This window comes from Elephas maximus, chromosome 5 (assembly GCF_024166365.1).
Source record: "Elephas maximus indicus isolate mEleMax1 chromosome 5, mEleMax1 primary haplotype, whole genome shotgun sequence".
Lineage (NCBI taxonomy): Eukaryota > Metazoa > Chordata > Mammalia > Proboscidea > Elephantidae > Elephas > Elephas maximus.
In genome coordinates this window covers 37,078,553-37,103,809 of record NC_064823.1, presented here as the reverse complement: position 1 = coordinate 37,103,809, position 25,257 = coordinate 37,078,553, and the positions used below count along the sequence as shown (strand labels likewise).

Below are 25,257 nucleotides of genomic sequence, written 5' to 3'. Positions count from 1 at the left end.
ACCAGGGTTTCCAACTGTTTGCAAGTAGCTTCTAATTCTCAGAACCATTTCTTCACCAGCATTTAAGTTTTTCCTTAGATATTCAGCTTTTATTGACATAGGCATGAGCGTCAGCATCTTACTTTTGGATGGGGTCCCACTCTTCTCCTTTGTATGTATTTAAAAAACTCATTTTTAAACAAAGAAGCTGATTTGTGTGTTATGTTTGTATGTTTGGAAATCATTCTTTTATACGTATATGCTATCATTTCCCAAATACATCAGTCTTCAATTGTTTATGGTCAGACCCTGGGACTCGTTGTGTCTACTACCTTGGTATGCCCAATAAAGAAAAACATAGTTAATGTTCCTGCCTCTATAATAAGATGTAAATGATTTCTAAAAATGGACATTTATAATCCCTTAAAATGTCAGTGGTGCACTTAGTTCAAATTTCCTACATTGTAAATGACTATGATTTTTGTTATTGCCCTACATATCTACAGTAAAGCAATTTATAAAGAGCCCATGATCTCATCCTTTTGATGTTAGATGATTGTTTACTAAGTTAATGGTTTCTGGGAAATACTGAAAGCCTGAGTTCATAATCACTGATCTTTTCTTATATCCACAGTTCCTGTGTCAGACAAGCAGCCCACTGGAGCAAACACACAAACACAAACCTTATCCTTCCAAGACAAATTTTTGTATTCCTCCACAATTCACCACACATTAATTCCTAAAACCACAGTAACTGGCCTTTGACCTGTCTTTGAAATTTGCAAAGAAAAGGAGTCCATAAACAACTTCCTCTTCATCACATGAACTAAGAATAGATCAGATTCAAACCTCACTTACAAAGGCAGCCCTGTAATACCGGAAGTAGATGCTTTTCTTTCACAGTGTCCTGGAAAGTCCTAGTTTTCAGCCATAAAGTGCAAATGAAATGCTGACAGGTCTTGAAAGATTGCTTTTTTATTTTTATTGTGGTAAATATGTATATGACAAAACATTAACCGTTTCAACATTCTTTACATGTACAATTCAGTGATGCTAATTATGTCTATTGTGTTGTTCATCCCCATTTTATGTTTCCAAATTTTCCTATTGCTAAGTATCCCCTAAGCAATGAGTCCGCTTTTTCCCCCTCCCTCCTACCCACTCTGATAACCACTAGCAAGCTTAGCTCTCTGTAAACTTCCTAGTCTAGATATTTCATTTAAGTGGAGCATGCAATATTTGTCATTTTGTGCACTTGTGTGTGGGGTGGGGGTTCTTAAGATAGCCTTGCTTTCTAAATTTCTGTATTGTTAAAAAAAGAGAGAGAGAATTTATCTGCCACATCTATTCGCTATTAACTATGCCAGTGAAGTTGAAGTTTGCTAGAATGCTTTCAGAAAGAAATCCTTGCTATATGAAGATGGGTCATTTTTTGTCTCAGTGCTGGATAGCCCAGAAGACCTAGAAAAGAAACGAATCTGCCGCATCATCACCCGGGACTTCCCACAGTACTTTGCAGTGGTGTCTCGCATCAAACAGGACAGCAACCTGATTGGCCCAGAAGGAGGTGTGCTGAGTAGCACAGTGGTACCCCAGGTGCAGGCTGTCTTCCCAGAGGGGGCACTAACCAAGCGGATCCGTGTAGGCCTACAGGTATGCCAGTGTTGGAAGCAAATTATCTTAACATGGATTTTATTCCAGTAATTAATATTCACCTTTTGAAAAAAACCTTTTGAAGTGGACAATAAATGGTTGCAGGATCAAAATTTTTCATGGTTGACCAAAAACCACTGTTGGAGATCATAGTTCTCAGAAAGTTTAGTATGAGTATTTAATAACAGTATACTAAACTTATGCTTTTCATTTTTGAAATCCACCAAAGTGATTTGTGAGATAAAAAGAAATGCTTTGGGATAAGAAATTTGACATGGCATATAATGACATGTGGTTTAATTTAATATTTTTCTTTTTTTGAAAAGGCTCAACAAATGGACAGTGAACTGGTTAAGAAGATCCTAGGCAATAAAGCTACTTTCAGCCCTATAGTCACTTTGGAACCTAGAAGAAGAAAATTCCACAAGCCAATTGCCATGTGGTTTAATTTAATATTTTTCTTTTTTTTGAAAAGGCTCAACCCATGCACAGTGAACTGGTTAAGAAGATCCTAGGCAATAAAGCTACTTTCAGCCCTATAGTCACTTTGGAACCTAGAAGAAGAAAATTCCACAAGCCAATTACCATGACCATTCCTGTCCCCAAAGCTGCAAGTGATGTCATGTTGAATGGTTTTGGGGGCGATGCACCAACCTTAAGATTACTATGCAGTATAACAGGTGAGTCACATATAACTATGTTAGTTGAAAGTTCTGAAAGAAGAAACTTAAATCATTGTAAATATTGAATTACGTCTGTCCTAAGATAACTGCAGAGATATTCATTAACTCGGCAATTTATGAATTCTAATTAGCCAGAGAAGTTCAAGATGAAAGGAAAAGAACTAATATTTACTTAATGATGTCTGTATGACAAGCATTAGCTACTTTATATGCATTGTCTTTTTAATTTTCATAATAACCGTATAAGGAAACTTTAACTCAATTTTACTGTTAAGGAATCCAAGGTTGAGAGAAGTCTGTAACTTAACCAAGATTATACCATGAGTATTTGGCAGAGCTGAGATTCAAACCCAAGTACATATACTTCCAAGCCCAGACTTCAGGCCTTCATTGAAGAAACTATCTTCTATCTTTTGAAAAAATAGCTTCTTGAATAATGTTACCCAATAGCTCAAAACGAAATTTTCTGTCAAGGATTTGGCTATGTCTTTATCATTGATCTATTGAATTAACTTTAGAAAAATAAAGATATTTGATAATAAGCTAATTTTTAGTCTTTTCAGTTGGTAGTTGTAGTAGCTTCCAGGCAACTACCAAACTCTAGAAACGCATTCCAAAACGTTGGCGTCTTGTACAACAGCACCGTCACAAATCGTGGACGGTAAAAAAATACACACATGACCCTGCACTGTTGTAGAGCTACTTAATTTGACTGATAATTTCCCAATTTAACAATAACTACTTGGTATGGAATTGAGTAAATCTTCATGTTGTTGTTGAATGAATCAATAACTACATGGTGTATTCAGTAAATATTCATAGGGTCTTTTAAAGGAATAATAACCATCTCTGGTTGTTTTGCTTTACACTGGCAGAAATGTTCACCCTGTTTTTGCTCTCTCTCTATAATCTTCCCCTCTTATTACTGCATTTTTTTTTGTATTCCTGATAAAGAACCATTGAGATTTTATCTCATAAGTTTAGTAATATGAAACCATTTTAAAATAGATGGACTAAAATGGTGGTGGGGAAAATCACATGGTTCATTTATGATCTCTTTCCCATTTGCTCATTTCTGGTTATCACGTAGCATCCCTGGGTGTCCTTCCCATAGCTTTTGTTCCACGGGTGTATTAACCCTTCTGTAAAGTACAACATAATAGCATAGAAGTGAACCAGGTGAAACTATGCACATGCCATCTTTGTAGATGATCAATGACGGTACTCTATGGGCTTAGACACAATCCAATCTATTTATTCCAGCCCTATGTCTTGAAATGGGTTTGTACGAAACAATTCCTTAAATTAATTTTTTTAAAACATACTAAACATAGTTTTTTTGGGGGGTATGTCTTTTGCTGTGTTATATTACATAGTTCTGCTAAGAATATATATTTTAAAGACTTACTAAGTTTCCTGACCTTTCTTAGATAACCAATTCCCTTCTTTAAGAAACTTTAACGTCAAGATTTTTTATCTCAACATATATTCCTTCTGCAGCACTTTAAAAGCTTTTTCCCCCCTTACCTATTAATTCAATTTCTCAGCATATATGAAAGACAGATAGTCATCATTAAGTCCTTTGGTGATTATTTGGGTATAGAAACCAACTTTTGGCATTCGTTTATTTGTTCCTTCAGCCCACAGTATTTGCTGAGCTTTTGATATTTCCCAACACCTCTTTTTTTTGCCAGCCTGTAATTGTAAATTGAGGGGAAATAACCATTTTACGAAAATAATTATACAAAATATGAGAAGTTCAAGAATAAAAGAATATTTGGGTTACTCATTATTTTAACCAAGTATTCAGCTCCTTGGTTGGTCAAAGGATCTTTTAAAACAATCAACTGTTTGCAATGCAAAATAATCTTCGAGCTTTAGCCATTATAATAAGAGCTTCAGAATGTGAGGCAGAGAACAGAAAAGCCAAGTGCTCTGAAGCAGTTATTCAGATAACTTCCTTTAAATGCAGTTCCTTCAGAGGTGGTATCTGCTGTTTGTTTTCAGTGTGCCATTTTTAGCATGTTGCTTTTAGCCATTTTGTTTTTAATGTGCCATTTTGGGGTGGGTGGGGATACACGGGTGAGTACAACTATAACTGCAAAGGCCTTATTTTACGATCCAAAGTTTGGAGTTTTGCCTAATTTTTTTCAACACTCATATTTTTTCAGGTGGAACCACCCCTGCTCAGTGGGAAGATATTACAGGAACTACGCCGTTAACATTTGTCAATGAATGTGTTTCCTTTACAACCAATGTGTCTGCCAGGTACGGTTATACGGCACAGAAGAGGCCAATGTGATATTGTTACCCCAAGTCCCCCCCCAAAAAACCCTTTTTAGTTTTAGTTTTTTCTCACATCCTTTAAAAGTGAATTTTTTTTGTTTGATTTTGAGTATGATCTGCATTTGTTTCATATTTTAAACTAGTTTTACCAGCGAATATAATACTGATGATATAATACCAGAGTACATCCAATTAAATGAAAATCTTTTAAAGAAAATAAGTATCTGCTTTGACTTTATGATGCTGACTCTGGCTTTAGCAGCCACCCACTAATTTTTCCAGTCTTAGGCCTGATGAATTTCCTGTTGTCAGCAAAATAGCCTGAACTGTTTCCTAATAGAATGGTAACAAAAAACAAAGCCTCGCATGAGTTGCTTAAATGGCTTGGAGATTTCAGTGGTTCTTAGACATCTTAACATATTGGAATAATGGGTAATAATCAAGTACCACCCATTTACATATTGTACATCTTTAGAAAGCTGAAGCTCTGTAGTTTTATTTCAAATGTACACAATAATTAAATTGACTATCTCTCATTTGTATGTTTTCTAATCAATTGCTAAGCATTTCACATTTATTTAATTTGATAACTACAACTTTATGGCTTAAATAGGACAAGAGGCGTTATGTCCATTTTGCAGGTGAGAAAACTAAAGCTCAGAGCAATTAAAGCTGAAATTCCCATTCAGGGAGAAAAGATAAAAAATGCATGCGTAGTTAAATAGCAGTCCACAGCAGTAGCTGGGTGTGGTTGCAGACGTTTGTATTTCAATCACCCAGAAGGCTCAGCTGTTGAGTATACTATTCAGTGCTTCTGTGTGCTTTGCCAATCGTGCATCTACACTCAATGTCAGTAAATACAAGAGGTACTAAAGAAATTCAGAGCAGGGTGTTCACAATGGAGTAGTCAGAGAGGATTTCAGAAAAGAGGTAACTCTTAAGAAATATGTAGGAGCCCAATGATCAAATGAAAGTGAGGAAAAGTTACATGAACAAAGATGCAGAGATAGAATGAAGGTGTATTTGAGGAACAGCAAGAATGATCCATGTAATCTAAAATTCAGAAATAATGCTGAAAGGTCAATTGATTACACTGTTTATAAAAGACCTTGTATGATAGATCAAGAAGTGAGGAGTTACTATGTTGTTGAAATAATAATTTAACTCCCAAGACAATTGAAAAACATGACAAATAAATAAAATATAGTTGAATCAATAGGAAGAAGAAAGTAATGTTTATTGAGTGTCTTCCATGATCCAGGAACTAGGCACAGAGGGTACAATCAGGAACAATAGGGATACAGTCTCTGAACTCATAGAGCTTATATTCTAATTTGAAAGTAATCATAGAGTGATAATATTATGAAAGAAGACGTGAGCCTGATATATGGCAGTGACAATGGAATGGAGAGTTATGGATCTGGTTTTATTAGAAAATTTAAAAGTAGATTTAGTAGAATTTAATGAACAAATGTATATGCGAGAGAGAGGAGTTCTAGTCGAAGTTTTAAGCAATTGGAAGGATCATGAAGCTATGTACCTTATTAAGGAATGCATAAACTGGATAAGATTTGGGAGGAAAACGGGTAGTAGTCAGGCAACAGGGAAAGTAGCCTTCGTTGTTAAATTATTGAATGTGAGTTCAGTTTCCTATGAGCCAACAAATGAGTATTGTCTATTAAAACCATTTATAGTGGTGTACTGCAGTTAACTCACACGTGTTCATGAGAGGTGATTGTATTCATCTTCTCCCAACTGCACAGCAATGACATCATGTTGGTACTTTGAAATCAGCCATGATGGAAGCATTTATACCATGGAAATTGACAAATGCCACTAAATTATGGCTTCTTTACTAGAGAACCAATTGTGAAACATTTACCAGCACACCACTGGCTTTATATGTCCTATAAGAGAGATCATATGTTAGTTATGGATATAATAGTCAACAGAATATGTAGGCAAAACTGTGGAAATAAAGGAGATTTTTCATAAAAGAACTTTAATCTGCGTAGAGAAGAGGAATCTTCAACACTAACATCTGAAAGGCAAATGGAAAAAGAGAGAGGATGAGAATGGGAGAGAATAGTGTTGTGGAATAAAGATTTTCAAAATAATTATTAGTTGTTGTTGTTAGGTGCCCTCATCAGTTCTGACTTAGAGCAACGCTATGTATAACAGAATGAAACACTGCCTGGTCTTGTGCCATCTTCACAATTGTTGTTATGCTTGAGCCCATTGTTGCAGCCACTGTGCCAGTCCATTTTGTTGAGGGTCTTCCTCTTTTTCGATGACCCTGTACCTTACCAAGCATGAAGTCCATATCCAGGGACTGGTCCCTCCTGATAACATGTCCAAAATATGTGAGACGAAGTCTTGCCATCCTTGTTTCTAAGAAGTACAGCATTCTGGCTGTACTTCTTCTAAGACAGCTTTGTTCATTCTTCTGCAGTCCATGGTATATTGAATATTCAACACCATAATTCAAAGGCATCAATTCTTCATTGGGCTTCCTTATTCACCTTCCACCTTTCACATGCATGTGAGGCAATTGAAAATACCACAGCTTGGGTCAGGTGCCCCTTAGCCCTTAAAGTGACATTCTTCTTTTTAACACTTTAAAGAGGACTTTCGCAGCAGATTTGCCCAATGCAATGCATCGTTTGATTTCTTCACTGCCGCTTCCATGTGATTGTGAATCCAAGTAAGATGAAATCCTTGACAACTGCAGTCTTTTCTCCATATATCACAATGTTGCTTATTGGTCCAGTTGTAAGGATGAGGATTAGTTAAGCATCAAGTATTACAGAGACAAAGTAGAATAAGAACTGCAAAGAGGCATTTGACTAGGCAAATGGGATATCATTGGTAAACTCTGGGAGAGTACCTTCAGAAGAATGAAAGGGACCGATATCAGACTTCAGTGAATAAAGAAATAAATACCAAAAAAATTTTTTTTTTTTTTGGGGAAGCAGTGAGTGTTGGGTTTTCTTTCAAAAATGTTGTGGTAAAAGAAGACCTATAGATGGGGAACTTGAAGAAAAGAGAAGAAGAGTGGTTAAGGAAATTCGAGGAATGTTTAAAGACTATGAGAAATGAGTCAGGGCAAGGAGAGAGATCACTGATGTAGAAAGGTTTCAAAGCAACCTTTAGAAGTAGAAGAAATAGGACCTTTAAAATTTTTTCATCTGATTGCCTCTGCTTCCTCAGTGAAGTTATTTTTCTTAGGGCCTGAGGCCAGGGTGGACAGCTTGAGGAGGGTTGTAAAGGTTTAGCAGCACTACTGCATTGTATAAAAGGATATCTGAGTAAAAAGTTTCCAAGCAGTTGCACAGACTTAGCTGAGGCTTGAAATCATAAATTTGTTATGAAGCCAATAATTTCTTCTATGAATTGTGTTCAGTAATACTTATAAGTTCTGGAGCAGAAGCAGATTTTTTTTTTTAATGACTGAGTTGATCCAACCTTGGTTACTGGAATATTCCTTGGGAACAAATAATAAGATGAGGAAAATCTGGTTGAGTTTGTTGAAAAAGTTTCAGGAAATGAAATGAAGAATAGGAGGAGAAATTAAGAAAATAGAGACTCATAAAGTGAAATACTTATTATAATGTCTGATACCAGGCTTACATTCCTAAAGGACTCTGAAACACTGAAGATATATTTAAGAATATGGAATACTCAGAAGTTTCCAAGAAAGAAAACTATAAATACAGTATTTTATAGTTGATCTTAAAAATCTGATGTCTTTCTCTATTCCTCTCACTTCTTTTTTTCTTCCCTTCCAGTCTCCTATCTTTCCTCCCTTCCGTCTTTCTTTTTTTTTTCCTTTTCCTTATTACCTCCCTCTCTCCCTTTCCCCATTTTTTGTTTGTTTGTTTTTAAGAAGAATTTAATGACTACTCTGACCAAATTTAAGGAACTGGTGTTTTTTAACTGGGAATACTTTAAACTTTAGACAAGTGACTTTATTTTATTTTATAGGTTCTGGTTGATAGATTGTCGACAGATCCAGGAATCCGTTACCTTTGCATCACAAGTGTATAGAGAGATTATCTGTGTACCTTATATGGCCAAATTTGTAGTATTCGCCAAATCACATGACCCCATTGAAGCCCGATTGAGATGTTTCTGCATGACTGATGATAAAGTGGATAAGACACTTGAACAGCAAGAAAACTTTGCTGAGGTGGCCAGAAGCAGGGATGTGGAGGTACTGTATTTTCAACACAAAACAAGTTTATGCTCACATATTGTTAATACCTTTATTAACTGTTTATATTTAAAGTATAGTTTAATAAATAGAGCTATTAAAAAAAAAGGCCAGCCCACATCTTGATCAGTCAGAAGGTCAAGTTCCAAATCAGCCATTTTTAGCCAGTTTGAATTGATCCTATACGAATGGTCTTAGGGTATGTGAGGAGGTAAAATGATTCTTTTAAAGATTATTTTGGGAAAAATTATGAGTTATTGATAAACTCAAAGTATGTAACTATAGCAGTTTAGAATTTTTTAGGTTTTCTTATTTTTTATTAGCAAATTAAATGGTCCAAGAAGTATATTCTGTGAATAAACATGAAAGCATGACATAAAGAGTTTTTCTACATTACTTTTTTTATTTCAAAATTTTCCATCTGTGTAGGCCTTTGGAGTCAAGGCATCTGACTCATTATGATGTCAAAAATTGTCCAATCAGGAATTTAAATTTAAAATTTAAATATATATTGGTTCTGTGGGATAACATCCAAAATGATAGTTTTGGAAATGAGAGCACTAAATGCTCCGTGCATTTGAAGATTCTCATTACCAGAAGAAGATGGAGTACTGGTCAATGCTTTGTCGTACATGTGATAAAATATCAGTGTGCAATGTAAGGATTCTTGTATATACATTTAAAGAATTTTTAAAGTTCCTAATAGTATCACCATTTCATATTTGTGTAAATAAGTTATACTTGCAGCTGTTCTATTCTTTGTTCATCTCTGTTTTCACCCAGGTGTTAGAAGGAAAACCCATCTATGTTGATTGTTTTGGCAACCTGGTCCCATTAACCAAGAGTGGCCAACATCATATATTCAGTTTTTTTGCCTTTAAAGAAAACAGACTTCCTCTATTTGTCAAGGTAATGTATACATGGAAATTTTATAATGTCTTTTTTTTAAAGGCTTGACTGGCCTATGATTTTCTAAATGTATGAACTAAGGCTTGGAAGAAAATTATCTAGTGTGCCACGTGAGAACTTAGCTGGGTGAAATGCTTCGTATTGTGATTTACAGTCTCAGTATATTTGAGAATCATATAACACATCTCTTTTGTGGTTGTAAGTACATAATTCTCTTTAACCTTGTCAGACAAGGAATTTAGATTAGCTGCTATTTTTTTTTTTAACAGTTTCAGTAATTCTTGAATTTGTTTCAGGGGACATGCCTGTGTAATTTTTCCAGGAATGTATTTGCAAATCTCTTTTTATTAAGTTTTGCCAAATCTCGATTGAGTCACTTTGCCATTTCCAGTTCTATTGTTTTTCCTGATTAAAGATAGATTTTTTTCTTTTTTATTGTACTTTAGACGAAGGTTTACAGAACAAACTAGCTTATCATTAAATAGTTAATACACATATTGTTTTATGACATTGGTTAACAACCCCATGATATGTCATCCCTCTCTCTTCTTGACCTTAGTTCCCCATTACCAGCTTTCCTGTCCCCTCCTGCCTTTTAGTCCTTGCCCCTGGGCTGTTGTACCCATTTAGTCTTGTTTTGTTTTATGAGCCTATCTAATCTTTGGCTGAAGGGTGAACTTCGGGAGCGACTTCATTACTGAGCTAAAAGGGTCTCCGGGGCCCATACTCTCTGGGTTTCTCCAGTCTCTGTCAGGCCAGTAAGTCTGGTCTTTTGTATGTGTGTGTTCTACATTTTTATCCAGCTCTGTTTGGGACCCTCTATTGTGATCCCTGTCAGAACAGTCTGTGGTGGTAGCTGGGCACCATCTCGTTATATCGGACTCAGCCTAGTGGATGCTGTGGTAGTTGTGGTCCATTAGTCCTAAAGATAGATGTTTTTCCAGGTTACCACATTAAACACTAACTGTTAAGGAGTGGTACATCCATTTAACCCAGGCAACTATATAATTAAGCTAATATTTGATATTGTTGATTTGCAAAAGTCATTCTAAATGGTAATAAGAAAAAGAAAAAAGGAATACTTCTGAATCATTACTTACCATTAACAAATGAATTTTATTTTCCCTTTCTTTTCTGAGCATCATCTAATTAAAATAAATAGCATATGCTGAATGAATGAAGAATATGTGTCTTTGTTGTTCAAGGTACGTGATACGACTCAGGAACCTTGCGGACGACTATCATTTATGAAGGAGCCAAAATCCACAAGAGGCCTGGTGCATCAAGCTATTTGCAACTTAAACATTACCCTGCCAATTTATACAAAGGTACTGTAAAATCTGCTGTACTGTAGTTCAGGCAGCATAGGATTTTATTTTCATGAGCTTTTTAAAAATCAAAGACACTGAATACAACCACGTATAGCAATGATTTTTGATGCCCTGTCAAATATATGACTTTCAAGTGAAGTAAGGAAAATAGAAGTTCTACCTTTACTTGCATTAAATGCAAACGTCTATAAATATATACTGGACATAGAAGGCAGAAAATTTGGCTTAACATTTTGGAATAAGTTTTTAAAGTAAAAGAATTGGCTTTCTCTTCATTATTGTTTTTATGTGCTTTGCTGAGAGTACATTTAACGCATTTGTCCCTACCGATATATTCACAGTCTATTAGCTTCTGCTTCCTACTGATTCACAGGTGGATTATACATTATTAAATTCTTAGCAATCTCATGATATTTTATCTTGTTGTTAAAATAATTACCTGTTCATCTTATAACCTGTAATATTTTAAGAGTATCAAATTAATTTTTCAGTGATTTTAACATGATCAGTATACAAAAATGCCCTATCTTACAAGGAGTAGATTTCAAACACTGATTTTTGAAAAAGAAAAAATCATTAATTCCTGACCCAAAGTTTATCTGCAGATATCACTTTGTATCCAAATCTCTCCCCATTGTAGAATTCCTTGATTACGCAGATGAAATCAAAGAGAAAAAGTGAATTAAACAAATGTTTTTGTAACTGTCTTTCTTATCAGTTTTTTTTTTTTTAATCAGTATCCCTTTTTAATAGAAAGTTCCCCAATGACAACCTGTAAGAGGTTGTATCAAGTTGTCAGTGTGTGTATTGGAGGTAGGGGAAGGGGACAGGTGGTGGCAGGTACGACCTGGAGGGGAAGTAAGGATATATTTAAAATCCTCAATCTTGATTCCACAAAACGAAAAATTTTCTATGCTCCTTGTCAAATTGCATATTTTGCTCAATTCATTATTCTGGTGGATAGTGATCAGTGATACGGAGAAAAGCCCATTATGCTTGACATTGTAAATTCTTATTAAGTGATAAAAATGGAAGGAAATATTATCTACATATATAGATATACATGTTATTCCAAGAATTAGAATACAGCAATAGATATATCCACCCAAATGAGCAGAATCTGAAGTATTCTGATGGTGCAGAATATACTTTGAGGTTTGTAGAATTGATAAATGGTGAGTCATCCGAGGCAAAATAAGACCCACAAACAAACATCCACTGTTAATGGGCAAGACATCTGAATGATACATAAAGATGAAGGAGCTTTGTCTCTGACCTCAGGGAGTTTTTAGTGTGTTATAAAAGAAATCTTTTACTTTATTAATACATTTAATTTCCAACTCAAGACATCTCAGACCCAAATATCAAAGTCGTGATGGTCCAGGACAATTTGCATTTAGTAACTCAAACCAAAAAAAAAGAAAAGGAAAGGAAAATGCCAAACATTGTGTACTTTAGATATACTTTAAAAAAATAAGTACCCTTTAATATAATAGGAAGGAATCCCTGGGTGGTCCAAAAGGTTAACCGCTTGACTACTAGCTGGAAGGTTGGCTGTTCCAACCCACCCAGAGGCACATCAGAAGACAGGCCTGCCAGTTTGCTTCGGAAAGATCACAGCCTTGAAAATCCTGTGGAGCAGCAGTTCTACTCTGCACACAGGAGGTTGCTGTAATCTGTAATCAACTCGACAGCAATTAACAATAACAAACAACATTATAATAGAACCCCTAATTATTGCCTATATATTGAAAATATTTTCACCATATGCTTATTTGTAGCTGTTAACATTTTCAGTTAATATCTGTAATGACTGGGATGTCATCATCACCATTTCTGTAGTATATATGCCATCAAATCCATTAAATGTCAAACTTTGGGACTGCTGATGACCTAGCATCTGAAATTAGTGTGTTTATAACTTTGGTTCTTGTGTCTGGAGTCTACAGTCTTTTGCATTTATATCAGCCCTCTTTAATTTTTCTGCCTGTCTTCTGTAAACTGTTAATAAGAAAAAAACAAGAGAATGCTGACTATATGTATGCTTGCCTTGTTGACATTTGTTGGCAGGGTGTTTACTCTTTTCTTTTCTTCTAAATATTCTCTACTCTTCTGGCTCTCTGTTTTCCATCTTGCATGGCATCTTGGGGCGTCAAGGAATCAGAGTCAGATCAAGAACAGGAAGAAGAGGTAATTATATGACAGTGTCACTTGTTAATGGCTGTGTCATTGCTATAACCACTAATAAAAGCAAAGAGTTAATCTGTATTCTTAGAAGGGTTATACAGTTGTTCTTAGTAATTGAAGGGTCACAATTTTACCTACCCTCGCTAAGCCTCTGTTTTCTTATCTTGTGGACTGCTGACTTCCAACTCAACCAACCAACCCACCCAGTGCCGTCAAGTCAATTCCGACTCATAGCGATCCTAAAGGACAGAGTAGAACTGCCCCATAGGGTTTCCAAGGAGCGCCTGGTGGATTCGAACTGCAGACCTTTTGGTTAGCAGCCATAGTTCTTAACCACTGTGCCACCAGTGTTTCCCACTGACTTCAGAGAATAGAAGGTTTCCCTGTAAATTGTTGTCCTTGTCTCTATGCCATAATATCTATTTCTTTATCAACTCTTGGAGGCCAAACCAGTTCTCAAAGGTTGGTCTGGGGACCTGTAGAGGTAAAAGCAGTTTTTACAATAGTACTGAGACCTTTGCTTTTTTAACTCTCATTTCTTCACAATGAGAAAACTTCACTAAGTGGAGTTTTTCAGAAGCTACATTACTATTATAACTTGGACAATTAATGGAATGTATGCTTGTGTATTCCTGGTTCTAGAATTTTCTCAACTTTAATTTGTTTTATTTATATAAACAAAAGTTCTTTGAGTTCCTCAGTAATTTTTAGGAGTGCGAAGGGGTCCTAAGATGAAAAATTTAGAATCGTATGATCAAAAAATGTTAAAATTCATGTAGTTCATCCATTAAGCTATAATAACATTATAATGCAGAACTATACTAATAATCGGAGCCCAGGTGGTGCAGTGGTTTAAAGAGCGAAGACTGCTAACCAAAAGGTCAGCACTTCGAACCCACCAGCGGCTTCTTAGAAATCTTATGGGGCAGTTCTACTCTGTCCCGTAGGGTCTCTATGAGTGGGAATCGACTCAATGGCAGTGGGTTTGTTGGTTTGGTTATACTAATAATGAACATTTACTATAAGGTATGCTCTTTACTAAGTGCCCTGCATACCTTATTAATGCTGATCTCCTATAACCACCTTATGGGGTGTGTGCTATTATTGCCCTCATCATAGATGAAGAAATGAGTCTTAGGTGACCCTGAACAAATAGCCATTTGAATTACACCTGCTTCAATATTTAAAGCAGGCATGTGTTTGTCTCCCATATAAAGATCCAGAAATGCCCAAACATTATAAAATAAATGAAAAAAAAAATTATCTGAAGTTTCCTTATACTTACCTATTAACATATCAGTTTCTGTTTTTAAGATAGACAAATGTAATTGTTATTCGTTGTACTTAAATGTTTTCAAATATACTAGCTTTCTTTTTTTTAGTGTTATTTTGATGTATTTAAAATACAAAAAATATAATGGAAAATATAATACATATCCTTTTACCCACCACCCAGCTTAAAATGCAAGGCGTTATCAGTTGAGAGAATACCCCTGAATTCACTTTTTTCTGATATCTTGACAGTGGAGCAGGTCAAGGCAGGCTGGGTTATAGACCCATTGTCCTGGTTTATATAGGCTTATACACCATAAACTTATTCTTCCTCTCAAGTATACAGTCACTGTTTGTTTCGGATATTCAGTTTCCTTCCTGTACTTGGTGACTATCATCAAAGCTGTTAAAAACGGTAACTGCCTATCTTCTTGAAAGAGTGGTAAAGTTACGAAACCAACTTTGCTATATTCACAAATAATTTTTCCCCATTGGTTATATTATTTTTCACATTGCATATTTTCAGAAAATATTCAGGGCAATAAGTCCACTTTTTATCTTTTTCAGGATTTAGAATACTGGCTTATTATTAATGATGATGAAGCTACAGTGTTTCATCCTGGCATGCTGTTTGTCCTTCCCTTCTTTTTCTCATCTAAATTGTCACTTACTGCTTAGTACCTAGTTCACTGTTTTCTTGGCCTTTTAACATCAAATATGTCCTGGTTCATATCTTCCCAGCAATGATGTTGGAAAGGACTTTCCACCTATAATGTCTAGCAGTGAGGTTTTTTTTTTTTTTTTCAAAGTTTAGAATCAAGAAGACCCTCAAGAAGAACTGTTTCAAATTACTGTGACCCATCTGTGGTTTAGAGTGGCACCTTCATATGTGTAATTATGAATAGGAGCTTATTGTGCACATCAGAGGCTGTGAGACAAGATTCTCTTTGTAACCATTTCAATTTATGTATGTTTTCTTTCAGATCGATATGACATCAGAAAAAAGTAAGATTTTTAAATAAAATTGAGTTGGTTTGAAAGCTGGCTGCAATAAGAGAAGCATGAATTAAGATGCAAGCTAGTTGCCACTACTAACAACTACAATTATATTTTTATATTATTTTTATTAATCATTAATATATATTTATAAAGCAGCTTGGCCAGTTAAATTACAAATATATCTAATTTGTGAGCTAATTATCAATAAGATGCAATGATTATTCATCTAAGCATTCACTTTCTTTTGACATCCCTGTTAACCCTGCTATCGCTGTTACGCTTGTTTAGAAACCTACCCCACCGTTTTTGTCCATTTGTTAGCATAACATTGTCATCTCATTTTTTTTTAAGCACTGACATGACAGTATCACTTTTTACACTGACTTCTGTAGACAGCCTATTATGTAGGATACACCTAAATAAAAAAAAGTGATACTGTTTAATAGTTCTCAGCAAAGCTAACTCCCCACCCATCCCTTCTTCACACCCCTTACTGTGGTGAAGTATAACTGACATCCTTAGGGTTGATGTCTAACAGACTTGGCGTGAAAATTCTCTGAAAAAAAATTAGGAACCAAAAATGAAAACCTCCTGGATGAAATGATTAGCCACAACAGTATGTTATTATAGGGCTAATTTTAGGTAATGATTCAAACCCCAAACACAATCTAGGACAGAGGGAACTGGTTTTTACAGACCTTACGAGACCTATCTTAGAATCATTTCAGGTTATGTTGAAGTAACATTTTAGCTTGTTGGCCTGTTCCCGGTGACTCTGTGTGCAGAAACCCAAGTTGAATCGTACAGATTTCTTGTTGATACACCGAAAAGTTTTAGAACAAAAAATTCTAATTTTTAATGTTTGTCCGTTGTAAGATTTATTCTAATACATTGGATTTCAGGGTGATATTCCTAAAAGGAGAAAACTTAAAGCTATGTTTAATATGGCCATCTGACCCCATACGGTCTAGAGATGATCGGAGGGACTTTTATACCCTAGCACAATGTAATTTATGATCAGGTTACTAGAATGCTTTTAAATGAAGGTCTCCTTACCTTCATGTGAAATCATTATTCGGAAAGAGAATATTTGAATCTCTGAATGTTTTTATTGGTTTATGTAATCGAACAAATCTGTATTGATATAAATTATTTAAATATATTTTGGTACATGCATATTCCCATACTGTATCTTCTCAACAAATTCTGATTCTCTCAAGAGAAGGCACTTTTGTTTATATGACCTATCATCATTGCCTTCACTGAGTCCTTTTTTCTTAAAAAATATTTTATTTTACTCTTCCACTTTCTTCGTCAGGACTACTGGGTTTAAATGGCCTTTTCCTTTGCTCTGTAGATACAAGCTAAAAAGAGTTAAAAACTAATCTGTTCATCTGCCTCCATCATTAAAAAAAAAAAAAAAAGTTATCATGTTGCTATAATGCCAGGGATTCTCCTGAATGACTCCTAGATGTAGCAAAGGTTAACAAAGTTTGGGTATAGTCTCATATTTGGTTTTTAGTTTAAAGACACTCATTAAATAATCTTCATCCAGCTATAAAATGATCTCTGAAAAAGTACTCATTTGAAGGGATTCTTTCCTAAGGCCTTTTTTATGAGTAAATCCAAATGAGTTTGACTGGTGTTCCCTCCTTGCCCTTAATGGGTACATGCCCCCACTACCAGTGCCTCACAGAGACCACATATAGTGTCTTACATAGTGGCTTGAAGAGAAGTAAATACGCTTCACCACAGTAATGTTTTACATATTCTTTCTAATTTCTTTCCTTCTTCCTACCGGTGTTCCTAAGCAAGGCCACATTCCCAGCAGTTTTACTTCACCTTTGCTTTGCATGGAAATAACTTGGCTTACATAAACTGTGTGTGTGTCCTGTGTGACTGTCTCTAATTTGGGTTGCCATGCATTACATTTTAACTTTGGATTCATATAAGTTTAATCGCAATTGTTGTTTTTGTTGTTTTTCTTTCCTTTCCTTTATTTCCCTCCTTGATCTGTCCATTATGTGTCTAAACAAGGAGGTTGCTCCAAGGAAAGGACCATGCCTCTTAGCACAAAACCGTTTTTTTCATTGTTAGGTGTGAATTTCCCTTAGATGAAATGCCGGTGTGCAGCTGATTCAGATATATTTTATTTAGTTCTTATTTTTTTAATACGTATTGGCAGAAATAACATACGAATTCCAGATTTTTATGACTAAAAAATGCATATACACCATTAGAAGTTATTCTGACAGTTTGCTACTACTGGCTTTCTCCCAGAGGAAATGAACTTTCTGCAATTTGTAATGCTTTTGTTTCCTATTTTCCCCATATTTATTTTATTTTATTTTTGAACATTGATATGTAACATCTGAACAATCTTGAGATACCTCTGTGTAATTTCACTGCTTTCTTTCTTTGTTTTGATTTGTGATGTTTTTTTTTGTGTGTCCGTATATGGGTGTCTTGATTATTTGTTATAGCTTTGTTGTACGTGTGGATGTGCTACAGTGAGAAAATTAAGCAAGTTATTTCCTGCTCATTTTTCCTTTTCAGTTTTTTTTTCCCCCCGTTAGCCTTGCTTTGCTCTTGTACCCTGAGACTTTGTGGATCCACCATTCCCAGCCATTTTGTTGCCCCTCCCACCACAACAGGAAAAGACTCTTGTGTTGGTTCAGTCCTGATTACATTTGCCAATATCCTTTTTGATTTCCATTTTACTTTCGATGTTTTTTCATCCACATCAAAGATGATGAGACAGAATCTACAGAAACATCTGTCCTGAAAAGTCACCTGGTTAATGAAGTTCCTGTCCTAGCAAGTCCGGACTTGCTCTCTGAAGTTTCTGAGATGAAACAAGATTTGATCAAAATGACCGCCATCTTGACCACAGACGTATCTGATAAGGCAGGCTCTATTAAAGTGAAGGAGCTGGTGAAGACTGCTGAGGAAGAGCCAGGAGAGCCTTTTGAAATTGTCGAAAGAGTGAAAGAGGACTTAGAGAAAGTGAATGAAATCCTGAGAAGTGGGACTTGCACAAGAGATGAAGGCAGTGTGCAGAGGTCTCAGTCAGAGAGAGAATTAGTGGAAGAGGAATGGGTTATTGTGAGTGAGGAGGAAATAGAAGAGGCTAGGCAAAAGGCACCTTTAGAAATCACTGAATATCCATGTGTAGAAATTAGAGTAGATAAAGGGGCCAACGTAAAATTAGAAAAAGACTCAACTGGGTTAGTGAGCTACCTTACTGATGATCTAAATTCATATGCCAGTTGTCAAGAAGTGCAACCACAGACAGTTCAAGATGCCACAGAGGAGAAATGTGAGGCTTTAGTTATTAGCAGGAGCTCTGAAAATGAAGAGAAAGATGTACTTCCAGATGAGTCACAGAATACACAGGAACAGCACAAACCAAGCCTGGGAATAAAGAAGCCAGTGAGAAGGAAATTAAAAGAAAAACAGAAGCAAAAAGAGGAAAGTTTACAAGCTGGTACAGATAAAACTGAACTTAAAAAATGTAGTTCAGAAGAGTCATTAGATGAAGATGCAGGTTTAGCCCCTGAACCTCTTCCCACTGCAAAGGCCACATCTCCTTTGATAGAAGAAACTCCCATTGGTTCCATAAAGGACAAGGTAAAAGCCCTTCAGAAGCGAGTGGAAGATGAACAGAAAGGTCGAAGCAAGTTGCCTGTCAGAGTCAAAGGCAAAGAGGATGTGCCAAAAAAGACCACCCATAGGACACACCCAGCCGTATCACCCTCTCTGAAGTCAGAAAGGCACACACAAGCATCACCCTCCCCTAAAACAGAAAGGCACACTTCTCTTTCCTCCTCTGCAAAAACTGAAAAGCATCCTCCTGTATCACCATCTAGTAAAACTGACAAACACTCATCTGTGTCACCCTCTGCAAAAACTGAAAGACATCCACCTGTGTCATCATCAAGTAAAACCGAGAAACACTCACCTGTATCACCCTCTACAAAAGCTGAAAGACACTCCCCTGGGTCACCTTCTACAAAAACGGAAAAACATGCACCTGTATCACCTTCAGGTAAAACAGAGAAACGTCCACCTGCATCACCCTCCGGGAGAACAGAGAGACATCCACCAGTATCACCTGGGAGAACAGAAAAACGATTGCCTGTATCACCCTCTGGAAGAACAGAAAAGCACCTACCTGTATCAACCTCTGGGAAAACTGAAAAGCACCTGCCTGTGTCACCTTCAGGTAAAATAGACAAGCAACCACCTGTCTCCCCCACCTCAAAAACAGAAAGAATCGAGGAGACGATGTCTGTTCGGGAATTGATGAAAGCCTTCCAGTCAGGTCAAGACCCATCTAAACATAAGACTGGACTCTTTGAGCACAAATCAGCAAAACAAAAGCAACCACAGGAAAAAGGCAAAGCTCGGGTAGAAAAAGAAAAGGGGCAGATAATAACCCAGAGAGAATCACAGAAAATAGAGAGTCAGACAATCAAACGAGGCCAGAGATTTTTAGCAACTGGAGCCTCAGAATCCAAAAGAGGGGTCCGTGCTTCCTCTATAGGGTTTAAGAGAGAAGATATAGTGGGAGAAAAGGAGAAAGCTTTGAACCACAAAGCACCCGAGCCTGTTCAGCCAGCACCCCAAGAAGAAAGCCATAAAGAGAGTGTCCCCAAAGAAAAGATGGTTGATGAACAGGAAGAAATGGATCTCCAAATCAGTCCAGACAGGAAAACTTCTACTGACTTTTCTGATGTCATTAAGCAAGAGTTAGAAGACAATGACAAATACCAACAATTCCGCCTAAATGAAGAGACTGAAAAGGCACAGCTTCACTTAGACCAAGTACTCACGAGCCCTTTCAACACAACATTCCCACTAGATTATATGAAAGATGAATTCCTTCCAGATCTGTCTTTACAGAGCAGTGCTGTAGATGGCAGTTCTGAAAGCCTAAAACATGAAGGGGCAGCAGGTTCCCCGTGTGGCAGCCTGATGGAAGGGACCCCGCAGATTAGTTCAGAAGAAAGCTATAAGCATGAGGGCCTAGCAGAGACCCCTGAGACAAGCCCAGAAAGCCTTTCTTTCTCACCAAAGAAAAGTGATGAAAAAATTGGGGAAACAAAGGAAACTACCAAGTTAGAAACACCAACAGAAAAAGAACATCCTACAACCAAAGACATTAGTGATGGTTCTGAAGAGCAAGGTGCTGCAGTCCCAGAGGGCATATATCCCTCTGTTGAATGTGTTCTAAAGGAAACCACTCTAGCCCCTTCCAAAGACACATGTCCCAAACAAGGAGATCACCCCGGCAGGAATAGTGTATCATTAGTAGAAGAAATACCTGAAGGACTGGCTAAGGAAGCTTCCTGTGATGAAGGTCAACTTACAAGTGGTAGTTCAGCCCTTAAGACACAAACTGATACTGAGGTTCAGGAATCCACAACCACTGAACCCTCAGATGAGACAAAGACCTCACCATTGCCTGATGCTTCTGTAAAGACAGACTCAGGGACTGAATCAAAGCCTCAGGGAGTCATTAGAAGTCCCCAAGGGTTAGAACTTGCACTTCCTAGCCGTGATAGTGAAGTCCTCAGCCCTGTGGCTGATGAATCATTCACAGTAAGCCACAAGGACTCTCTGGAAGCTAGTCCTGTGCTGGAAGATAACTCCTCACACAAAACACCTGATTCTCTGGAACCAAGTCCTCTGAAAGAATCCCCTTGCCGTGACTCTCTTGAAAGCAGCCCCGTTGAACCAAAGATAAAGGCTGGAATTCTCCCAAGTCACTTTCCACTTCCCGCAGCCGTCACCAAAGCAGAACTCTTTACAGAAGTGGCCTCCATGCGGTCCCGGCTGCTCCGAGACCCTGATGGCAGTGCTGAAGATGACAGTCTTGAGCAGACATCGCTCATGGAGAGCTCAGGGAAGAGCCCCCTTTCTCCTGACACACCCAGCTCTGAAGAAATTAGCTATGAGGTCACACCCAAAGCCACAGATGCAAACACACCAAAACCAGCCGTGATTCATGAATGTGCAGAGGAGGATGACTCAGAAAATGGGGAAAAAAAGAGGTTCACACCTGAAGAGGAAATGTTTAAAATGGTAACCAAAATCAAAATGTTTGATGAACTTGAACAAGAAGCAAAGCAAAAAAGGGACTACAAGAAAGAACCCAAGCAAGAAGAGTCTTCATCCTCTGACCCAGATGCTGACTACTCCGCAGAGTTGGATGAACCAAAGCATATGGAGAGTATGGGGAGTGAAAGTGATGTCCCTGTAGTAGTGACATCAGAGAGCCGAAAGGCTTCTTCCTCCTCAGAAAGTGAACCTGAGTTGACACAGCTGAAAAAAGGTGCTGACTCAGGCCTCTTAGCAGAGCCAGTTATTCGAGTACAACCTCCTTCACCACTTCCATCCAGCGTGGATTCCAATTCTAGTCCTGAAGAAGTACAATTCCAGCCTATAGTTTCTAAACAATACACTTTCAGGATGAATGAAGAAATTCCAGAAGACCCAGGTAAATCAGTAGAAGAAAAAGGTTTTGAATCCCATTTGCCTGAAGACAGTCATGATATTTCCACTGATGGTCCAGATATGTCTTATGACGATCTAAATAGAGACAATGATCAGCCCAAAATCTGTGATAGCAATGACCCTGAGGCCATGACTCCTGCCAGCTCACCCACTCCAGTCTATCCAGGTCTCCAGAGTTCAGCTGGTGATGATGTTGATGAGCAGCTAATCATCCATAAAGAACCTTTAGCTCTTGAAGATAGTCACAAAATAGACACAGAAGATGAAGAGCTTGAAGGTTCTAAAGTGGAATCTCTACAAGTAGAATGCTCCAGTGAAAGCTCTTCATCTTTGTCCTCTTTGACTCATTGTCCAGTATCTGAAGGAAAAGAACTAGATGAAGAAGTATCCTCCACATCTTCTGCTATAAAAATGGAGGTCACAAAAAATGACCAAACCTTTGAGAGCTTACCAATGGATTATTCCACTGAAGAGTTATCCACTATTACTCAAACAGATATAATATCCACGGATGTTCAAGTGTCTGACCCAGCTGAGACTGATGATGTCTGTGATCCTCAAATCATAAGCCCTTATGAAAATGTTCCTTCCCAGTCATTTTTCTCAGGTGAAGAAAGCAAAACTGAAACAGACGTCAGACACACCACAAGTTTTCACTCTTCTGAAGTATATTCTGTTACCATCACATCATCTGTTGAAAACGTAGTAGTGGAAAGCTCCTCTAGTGGAACTGTTTCAAGTGAACAACCTAATTTTGAGAACCAGAGCATGGAAATAGAATCAAAACAAGAAAGTTCTGTGTGGGAAATGCAATCAGATAAAGCTGCCTCATCATTAGAGCCTGCTGTACCAGATGCATCAGCAGTCGTTGGTGGACAAATAAGCAAAGTCATTATCACAAAAACTGACGTGGATTCTGATTCCTGGAGTGAAATCCGTGAAGATGATGAAGCCTTTGAGGCACGAGTAAAAGAGGAAGAACAAAAGATATTTGGTTTGATGGTAGACAGACAATCACAGGGTACCACCCCCGACACCACTCCTGCTAGGACCCCTACTGAAGAGGGGACACCAACAAGTGAACAAAATCCATTTCTCTTTCAGGAAGGAAAGTTGTTTGAGATGACTCGAAGTGGTGCCATCGATATGACCAAAAGGTCCTATGCAGATGAAAGTTTCCACTTTTTCCAAATTGGACAAGAATCCAGGGAAGAGACCCTTTCTGAAGATACGAAAGAAGGGGATTCTAAGGCTGAGTCTCCACAGCTGGAGACATCCACTGAGTCACTAGCAGTTTCAGAATCCAAAGAAACGGTAGATGATGAAGCTGACTTACTTGCAGCTGACCTGAGTGAGAAAGTAGATGAGATACCTGCCTCAGATACTCAACTTAACTCCCAAATGGGGATGTCAGCCTCTGTTGAAACATCAACAAAAGAGGCTACTTCTCCAGGGGTTGAGGACCTCACCACCATGGAAATGAGTGATACACCTCCTGCATCCAATATAAAGCAGACATCTTGCCCTGACTCCCCTGAACCAGTTGTACAAATTCAGTTAGATTTTTCCACAGTCACCAGGTCTGTATATTCAGATCGAGATGATGATTCTCCCGATTCTTCCCCAGAGGAACAAAAATCTGTGATTGAAATCCCTACTGCACCCATGGAGAATGTGCCTTCTACTGAAGGCAAATCCAAAATACCTGTAAGGACTGTGCCTGCTTCAACACCAATACCTCCATCTACAGAGTATGAAAGTTCACTTTCTGAAGATTTTCTGCCCAGTCTGGATGATGAAAGTAAGGATGATGAAACAAAATCAAAGTCCAAAATCCCCATCAAAGCGCCCATCCAAAGAGCAGAGCAGCAGCTTTCACACCTAGACTCATCTCTCCAGAAGATAGTGGGTCCTCAGGAAATGGACGTGGCAAACAGAGCATCAGATAGTAGAAGCAAGTCTGAATCTGATGCTAGCCCTTTGGACTCAAAAACCAAATGTCCAGTAAAAACTAGAAGTGACACTGAGGCAGAAATAGAGAGCAGAGAGAAGGCAGGGGAGCTTGAGTTAGAGTCAGAAGAAGGGGCAACAAGACCAAAGATATTTTCATCTCGATTGCCAGTTAAGAGCAGCAGCACTACATCTTCCTGCAGAGGGAGCGTGAGCCCCACAAAAGAAAGTAAGGAGCATTTCTTTGACCTTTACAGAAACTCCATAGAATTCTTTGAGGAGATTAGTGATGAGGCTTCCAAGTTAGTGGATAGACTTACGCAGTCAGAAACGGAGCAAGAATTAGTTTCAGATGATGAGAGTAGTAGTGCCCTGGAAGTTTCAGTAATTGAAAATCTACCACCTGTTGAGACCGAGCACTCAGTTCCTGAGGACATCTTTGACACAAGGCCCATTTGGGATGAGTCCATTGAGACTCTGATTGAACGCATCCCTGATGAAAATGGCCATGACCATGTTGAAGGTATTTGCCAGCCACTTGGGATTCCCTGTGCTACGCATGTCATAAATTCGTTATGGTTTTTTGTTTGTTTTACTTGGGTGATTTGTGTCTCATTTTCTTTAAGCTTTCTGTGGTGGTTAATGTGTTTGTGTAAGCCTTTTATGTTTTGTGCTTTCTCTGTATAATCTTGTCTATGAAAACAATCTCAAGATTGAGTAATGAGAATGCTTATGGAAAACATAAACATCATAAACCGGCAACGGTGATCTTGCCTTTTTCTAGCCACTGCACGTGAGGCCATGCAAGCTTTGAGTTTTGTTGTTCTGAAACCCCAGGCTTAACCTCAAATTAAGCAGTTTCTCTTTATGCACATGAATGTATTGATTTTTGTTTCATGGGTTGAGGATTCATTGCTTTTCCTTCTTGGCTTTTACGAACTTTAATTTGTATTTACAGTTTTGTAATCATTAGGAAGCCCTATGCTCGAGAAGATTTCACATATCATAAAATTCCAATTGTGGATCTGTTTTTGATTCAGAAAGGTTGGATTTCAGATACCATTGGTAAACATTTTAAGCAAACAAACATAAGGTAAAAATATGTTTTTCATTTATGTGGTAGATGAATGGAGAATGTATTCCAATTAGATGCCACAGACAACAAAAACTCAAACTTTGCACAATTTTAGTTGACGCTAAAGGGATAATTGCACTTTGAATTCCAAAAAAGGAAACCATAGATGGCTTTGAGAAGTAGTCTCTGGTCTTCCAATAT

General features: G+C 37.5%; 1 protein-coding gene across 16 annotated transcripts in view; it reads left to right on the top strand.

The window, feature by feature from the left end:
• Positions 1-25,257, top strand: part of ANK2 (ankyrin 2) — a 765,621-nt gene that overhangs the window by 712,559 nt on the left and 27,805 nt on the right. For 9 of the 16 annotated variants that reach the window (XM_049885478.1, XM_049885480.1, XM_049885477.1 and 6 more), the window contains 9 exons: positions 1,421-1,632; positions 2,108-2,312; positions 4,487-4,583; positions 8,586-8,814; positions 9,598-9,723; positions 10,929-11,051; positions 13,212-13,244; positions 15,497-15,518; positions 18,262-24,504. In XM_049885478.1, the coding sequence (XP_049741435.1) occupies positions 1,421-1,632; positions 2,108-2,312; positions 4,487-4,583; positions 8,586-8,814; positions 9,598-9,723; positions 10,929-11,051; positions 13,212-13,244; positions 15,497-15,518; positions 18,262-24,504 (7,290 nt within the window). The remainder of the gene's footprint in view (positions 1-1,420; positions 1,633-2,107; positions 2,313-4,486; positions 4,584-8,585; positions 8,815-9,597; positions 9,724-10,928; positions 11,052-13,211; positions 13,245-15,496; positions 15,519-18,261; positions 24,505-25,257) is intronic. The other 7 variants (XM_049885490.1, XM_049885489.1, XM_049885488.1 and 4 more) reach the window with 3 other exon arrangements.